At 49.0% G+C, this 7,877-nt stretch overlaps 1 protein-coding gene across 1 annotated transcript; it reads right to left on the bottom strand.

Annotated features, from left to right (window-relative positions):
• Positions 1-3,929: 3,929 nt before the first annotated feature.
• Positions 3,930-5,188, bottom strand: Pmar_PMAR004436 (hypothetical protein; the record flags this gene model as incomplete). Its single annotated transcript, XM_002764936.1, has 1 exon — positions 3,930-5,188. The coding sequence occupies one exon, from the start codon at positions 5,186-5,188 to the stop codon at positions 4,148-4,150; it is 1,041 nt and encodes a 346-aa protein (XP_002764982.1). The 3' UTR covers positions 3,930-4,147.
• Between the last annotated feature and the right edge of the window lie 2,689 nt (positions 5,189-7,877).

The raw sequence follows: 7,877 nt of genomic DNA, 5'->3' as shown, positions 1-7,877 counted from the left end.
TAGACCTTTAGAGGGTTCCGGGCGACCTCGTTTGATGGTCGCTCGGGTTCGGCCAGTGAGTCGGCACAATGCAAGACTCCTCCACTGTAGTCATCGATTACATTGAGGTGCCCACCACCTCGGTTGTATGTCTTCACCTGATGGATGCGGCAGAAGGTGATGAAAGTGTGACCCTTCTTCGGCCAGTCTCCTTATCCATGGCCGTTTCTCGCTGCTTTGCCGTAGTCAAAATAACGATCATGGAAGCATAACGATGACTTTGATCGCTTAGCATTCGATCCGTCACAACTCGACTTTGTATCTCATTCGAATCGCTCTTCGGCACGTAACTCGGCAACTGGTAAGTTACCAGTGGCAACCAGCTGCAGGATTTTCATGAGACTTTTAAACCTCGCGAAGAGTCGACATTCCGCATCGGGGTCATTTTCCACATGTACGCGTTTCCCACATCCACATCGTTTACGGTTTACAGCGAGTTTGTCCCCATCAGTGGTGCTACGGCTGAGCTTCTGGTTTTCCTATCTTGTCGCTTCTGAGCTATTCGTGCTGGGGGTGTGTCTTACCTCGCTATGCTTGAATAGTTCCTGACCTCCCGATCGAAGGTTTTCAACCAACTACGAACGCCACAAGCGCTATCCCTGTCTGAGCATGATACTGGACAGGGTCAGTAAAGTAACATGATGCTTCATGGAGTAACAGGATGAATAACAATCATCCTCTCACTCCTCGACGATGACGACGCTTCTGCTTCCCACTGTGCGGTTTGGTAGTCGTGGAGTGAACAGTGAATAGATTGGCGGACTCGTCTGAAGGAGGAGTTTCCGAATAGTTATTGCAGGTTCGTGAAGCACCTCGAGGGGTCCTATCAACATCACTGGGGTACCTGGTCTCCGGCATATCCTCCTCGTCATTATAAACGCCTTCGACGCCCATCACCTTCGGGATGTCTTTCGTCGTGGATGATTCCTCGGGGAGACCATCAGTGTGGAGCTCATGGGTGGCCTGACCGTCGCTGTCCCGAGGCTCTTCGATGGCGGCGGTGATATACTCTTCTTCAATTCGTCTCCCATCGAGTTCTTCTCCACTGCTGCTACACTCAAAGTCGTAGTCGTAGTTCACATCCTTGCCCGACGACGACGCGGCATCCTCGGATACCATGCAGTGGACCTCAGACGACGTGGCGGCGTCTGTCGTTGTCCCGGAGTCGTCTGACTCATAGCTCGGAGTAATCCTCTCGTGTACATTAAATAGATCGGCGGCGCTCGGAGTTTGGCCTCCCTCATTCAGAACCTTGTAAAATATCAACCAAGTCGCAGTATTGGACGAGCAGTGCGCGACGATGGTGTGATACGAAAATTAGACACACCTGATAGGGTTCATCAGATGCTCGAGGACTATCATCAACTCTTGGACTGTCTGCCCGGAGAGTCTCACCTGACGCTACAAAAACGAATTTCACGAGCGGTCACAAATGTCTCACTTGAGCTCTCGACGGAAGTTTCCATTCGGTGGGCGAGTGGCGATGTGAGCTTCTCTGGGGGAAGGCGAAGACGCTTCGTTGCAGAGCAGTCGTTGGCCGAAGCATCGCCGACCTTCTTAGGACGTTGGATGCACCAAGAGGCGGCGTGTGACTGAATGGCTCCCATAGAGAACAAGTAGAGCCTCTACTGTAGAGGCGAACCGGTGTAGCAGCTGTCCCTTCTTCCGAAGTCATCCCCTATGGTCGGACACAACATAATGCATTCGGCGTAGTCCCCTACCGAGAGTGGAATTAATGCCTGTGTTGCGCTTCGGAAGACTCCTAGTGTACTCTTCATTCGCTATGAGGTATACTTATAAGACGTTACGTCTCCCGCTCATATCTATACAGTTTCACACAACGTAAACGGTTTCGTTTCGGTGGTATCGCCTTTCAGTGCGCTCGGATCTGGAACCGCTCACCCGAGGGTTTGTTTCTCCGGAAGAGACAACTGACAACTCTGGCTCATATTATCACTCTAGGCAAGGGCCGTATGGGGATACCGATTCATGAATCTGAGTCCATGATTCAACTCACACCTTGATTCGAGAGAACTGATTCAGATTCTTCGCTTAGGAGAAAAAGTCGAGATTTCTGAGTATGAGTACTTGTTTGCCGATCCATTGGTCATAGCGCAACAATGGATAGGTGAAGCGAAATAGATCAGAAAAGAGTCTGTAGTTTGGGTTTAGTTCATTGCGATCATGAGCATCCGAAACGATAACGGTTTCGAGTCAGATATGTTGGCGCGATCGTCATGATGTTACTCACAGAAGATACGTGTATCGCTTCGGTCATGTGAATGACACACAGTGTGTCAAGTGTGTCACACACTTGATTTTAATCAGCCGCTGAATCCGATTCCTCATCCCTAATCACGATTCAAGATTCAATTCTATACTCAATGGCTGATTCAGCGTTTTTGGCACTGAGTCAGAGTATTTCATCAATTCGAGATTAAATACTTAGAGTTGGGATTTTAACTCGTGATTCGAGATTAATTCTCAGGAGTCGAGATTCTTTTACTCAAACTCAAAGCTGCCCAGATCCAATGTCGCAATCTCGCCTTGAGCATGATCCAGGAACATACTCATTATGTATAAGCTCACATTTCAACACGGGGATTAATCTTGATTCTGTACCGGGGGTCCGGACCCCTGGTACCAGCCCCTGATTCTGATTCTCGACCTTGATTCACGACTGCAGCGCGCACCACGGTAGACCACCACAGGTCGAGGACCTCAGCTCCTTGCGAGCAGGCTCTTAGAATGACCGTACCCGGGAATAGAACCTTAGCTTCGGTCAAGCGAAAACGCATCCTTACCCAGTTGAGCTGTGAGATGATCCAATGTAAGACAGTGCGCGGAGATATAGCGTACGTAGTACATACAGGCTTTTAGCACGACCGGGACCGAGAATAGAACCTCAGCTTCGAGCCCGTGGAATCATCTCCTCAACCAGTTCAGCTATGAGGTCGTACGATACAAAACGGTGCATGGAGTTATAGCGCACCATACGGTGTGAATTTCGCTGCGTAATTTACGCATTCCTGAATTCAATTAACTATTCATAAAAACCATGAATAAACTCCGAGATATTGTCGGGGAACGACACCCGACCACGCTATTGGTTCTCACAGGAAGCTCTATTGGAGTTGTCGGACTTAAATTTTCACTTAGAATTTCTGAGTTACAAACCAAGAGTTATTAATTCCGACGTTCGAGTGAACATCTTGAAAAGTTTGAAGTACGGATGTGTACACGTGCACAGAAGATTTCCTTTCAAAAAGTTTTATCATCCCAGTAGTGTAGCAGGAAATGCTCATGTATTCGATACAAACTTACCAAGTTGTACCCTCACAGAATGACGTTTTCTCCCTTTCTTGAAATTGTCACTTTCGGTTGTGGGGCGTAGCGACTGTAGTCTTCGTCTTGTCAAAAATGTCTGATTCAAACTCTGATCCCCTGGTTCTCGAAAATACTCAGATTCAATGGAATCACCCGGAAAATCAGCCTCATGAGTAACGCCCATTGAGTGAGAGTATTAATCAGCCAAAAAATCAACTTTTGATTCTCGAATCAACTCAGAGATTCACATATCATCGCGATGATCCTGATTTCTCGCTCCACACTCTGAAGTCCAGAATAAAAAATCAGTGATTCAGGGGTCAATACTCACCCTCTGATTAAATCATTTTTCATTAAATCTGATTAACTCAGATGAAAAAATTTTTTCCATCTGAGTAAATACTCTGATTCACCTGTTGCATGAGGATCCGCATACGTCTCCAGGCTGCGTTCGATGCTAAGTTGATAATAAATCTTGCTGGGCTCTGATTCCTAGTCTAACCTTATCATGTAACCAACTCGAAACGGAACGAAGATCGCGACGTCGCTTGGAATCAATTGTAGTAGCAACCGTCGAGAAGACGTGCTGTTGGTAGGGGTTGTGAATACGGAGTGGAGTCGAGTGGTTGCCCAGAAACTTCTACTCTGATCTTACATCCTTAGATCATGAGCAATAATCGTGGGAAAAACACCCGTGTGAAAGAAAGTAACGTCGGCGACTTGACCACGAAGCTCTACTTCTGATGGTGACCTCAAAATAATTTTCGAGACATAAGGGTATTTAACCTTGACGGCATATCTGTGAAGCGGACTGGTAGTCGGACATACACTTTTGTAGGCCAATCTGATGCCACGACTCGGAGCCGTAGTAACACATGACCCACGAGAAGGAGCTAAGACCGATATGTGTACCACCGGCTTCAAAGAAGTAATCAAACTTATGCTTAGACAGAACATGATCACGAACATGGTCGAGAGCAGTCGAAAGCTGATTGTAAGCGTAGAGGATACCTCCCTTGGGGTCGGTAAGGCGATCGCTGTAGTAAGCACACATCGACGTCTTACTACAGGCTCCCGAGTTGCAATCACCTTCGGCCAAAAAAGTGATCTTAGCCTTGTAATTGGGATAGTAGTTATTGTTACAGTTGGGACAAATTTTGGTCAGGAAGGCTACGAAAAAGTTGATAAGTCGCGGGGAGGTGTTGGCGAAGGTAAGCAGAGTAACGTGATCAGCCCTGAACATAATCTGGTCCACCAGTTTCCTGTCAGTGTTGTAATAGTTCATCGTAACATCAAGGGCTATGTTGTAGGGCTTGAACTGTGGGTCAGTCTTGAGCGCATCGAAAGCATCAAATATGTTGTACCACGTAGCAAGGTCAAGCTTGACTTGGAAGCTGATACCGAGAGTACCCATATCAGGGTTGCCGTACTTGAGGATGAACTCCTTAAAGACACGAACGAAATCGGGGGCCCATTTCTTATCGTTGCCACCACCTTGAGCATAGAAAAGATAGAACCTTGCAGAGTTTCCGCTGACCTTGCGGAAGTTGGCGATGAGCTCGGCCAGTCTCTCAGGGTGGATAATCTTGCCCACGTTGGAGGCATCGGCCACGTTGAGGTAAACATCACCACGGTTGTACTCCTTCGACACGTCGGACTTGAAAAAGTCTAGGAAGGTCGTGTCCTGACCAGTCCAGTAGGCTTGCCTCCAAGAATAGGTTGCCATATTCTTCGTCTCCGAAGATGGAGGACAGTCGAGTCGACCCGCTTCACTGAAGTAAGCAGCGACGACGACAATGACGAGGAGGAGAATGTAACGCATCGAGTACAATCAACTCTAACGAACGGGAATCTCAGGGAGAGACATGTCGAAACCGCCGCCACTCTCGAGGAACAATCTCAAAGGTTTCACGCATGCTTGCGTCACGCAGAGAACTCTGCATTTGAGACGTGGAGCCTAACATGTCCCGATCCAACCGGAGGCAATATTGGATTAGTTTGAGCTCAATCCACTCAGATTTCACTCATCGTGTGAGACAAACCTTCGCAACTACCCCTTGTTGTCAGCTGACAGGGCTACAGTGAGTCCATCATGAGACCCTCAGTGGGACATGACACCGTTACAGCGGGGCTGATCCGCATAGCGGTCACCTATCGCAAGATGTGGCACGCTGAACTCCACGTGTTTGCTGTGGTGGTGCTATACACATGTGATAGCGTGACGCCACGGATGAAGTCGAAAAACTGCGAGACCTCATACGATCGTGAGTTCTTGCTAAATGCAAAGCGAGCCTGATAATCAAGCAGCCATTTACACACAGTGTATGCGTGACAGAGGAGCACTAAGATAAGAGTCTTTGAAATTCGATAAGGTGCTGAATCCTCTGTCTGTCTGAATCCCAGTGGGCTCATCCTCGTCGCTCTTTTTGGCATCGTTCAGAAGTGCACAGTTCTCCATCAGATGAAGTGTACTGTCCTCCGGATTCCCGCACGAAGAACTGGAGAATGGCCTTAGCGCGGCGTCGGTGATTGTCCGGTCAGCGGCGGCATGAGCCGCTCATGGTCCGAGATATCGCCCCGCTCACCACGGGCGCGGTGACATCTCGAATATCTCGAAATTCGGAATTTCTAAGAAGTTGCCGAATCGGAAAGTTCCCGAAGGGAACGCACATTTCAGCCAAGTTTCTCTGATGGTATTCTACCATACACTCGCGTCGCGGCCTCTGATACTTCATCGGATGAATCTCATCCTGAGTATCCCGGATTAGTTCTGAAAGGGCACAACGCCCTCCTATGAAGCCGGTCGCATTTTCATTTCCTACTATACCACAATGCGACTGGCACCATCTCAACCTTAGACGGCGAGCTATATCGGTGTCCACTGAGGGCGCCACTGCTCTACATCATGTAGACTACATGCTATTGCATTCCGCTCGGTCGGTCCCCGAGCCGGAGATTCGGCACTGCAACGTGCGTAAACTCGATTGCGGGTCGCTCACGGTGACCCAGGGGGGGGGCCGACCTACCAGGTCCGACCTGGGTGTTGACATGCATAGTCGACGGCTCTGAATAACTATATTCAATCCGCCAGCCCATGGTGCAAAGGGGTGCAGTCTGCACCGTGCAGATGTCATCTCTCGGTAGTGCTTAGTCCGGCATTTGGCCGGTTTCCAAGAGACCTGGCAGGGAGACTCTCTGATGCTCGCTCGCTTCTGTTCTGGCCACAAGCTCCACGAATACCGAGCGCTAGGACATGAGGCCCGACAACGGTATGATCGCCGAGTTCGCGGCTCTTCGCCGTGGCTCCATGACCGACTATGCGGCATAGGCCATGATTTTTGAAATAGTTTTGACACCACTCCCCCTCCAGCGCCCCTTGCCATGACCGGACACCGCATGAAATATAGGGTACGATGGATTCCCCATAGGCAGCGAGGATCCCTCGGCTGCCAAGCCGTGCCTACTCTACTCCTAATCGACGCAGCCTGCCGAGGCTCGGCAGCCGTGCCAGATACAGTGTATGTGTATACTGTGTAGTGCGACCCTCGCACTGACTTGCCGCGAGTGCATACAAGATCGCTAACGTGGAGTGACCGGAAACAGTTACCGCATTTCCGGAAGAAGTTTTCCTCATACCCGCGTGGTTTCGACCGCTTCCAGTGGAAGCTTTCCACTGCTAATCCTCTGCTGCGTCACTCGCATCTACTAGTGAGGTTAGTTTGAAGAATCCACTCGAAGTGTGAGACCGGAGTTTTTCTTCGCTCGTCGTTCAGGACGTTCTGAAGGCCACTGAAGAGGGCTCCAGTAATGCCCATCATCGGAACTTGAATCGCTAGACCTGCTGTTCACTTCCGCCAATGATTCATTATAATCTGCGGTATGTATCTTACGAAGGTTATAATAACCTTGATAGTGCCCAGGAACTGAATCGGTGTAATCAATGTTGTTGAGCCGTCAGTGTTCATGAGGGAATCCCAAAGCATAAATTGCAGCCAGGACAAGGACAAATAGAAAAAATAGCACATTCTATAATAACAAACGCCCGAGTCCACTTCGCAATCATGAAATGACCCCCAAAACGTGTGTCAGTTCATAGTCCAACGCCGTGACCGGCCTGACTAGGGGTGATGCGAACATGCTCGCCAGTGGCTAATGGCAACATGGTGAGTTCTTCGTTGCGTTATTCAGTAAGCCTGAACGCTGCCATGACTCTCAGATATACCCTCACTTATTAACACTTATGAACACTGCCGTCTTATTGCGAACAGAACTTTCAATCCAACAGAGACTTTTGGTTGACTACAGACTAGTAGGCTGAGTCTACAAGATTGGTATAGAAAGTGAGATGAGCTGAAAGCTGAAATAATCCGTCAGGTACTTGAGACGTGTAGGAATCGTGCCCTGAGGGCACTGCTCTCGAGCTGAGGGACGAAGGCATGTAAATGCGGAGGGCGTCAACGAATTCGTACCATGCGAGGTACATGTCCAAGAGTCGAGCGCCGAAACCCAAG

The sequence above is a fragment of the Perkinsus marinus genome (genome assembly GCF_000006405.1).
Source record: "Perkinsus marinus ATCC 50983 genomic scaffold scf_1104296975926, whole genome shotgun sequence".
Lineage (NCBI taxonomy): Eukaryota > Perkinsozoa > Perkinsida > Perkinsidae > Perkinsus > Perkinsus marinus.
This window is presented reverse-complemented; position numbering and strand designations above follow the sequence as displayed.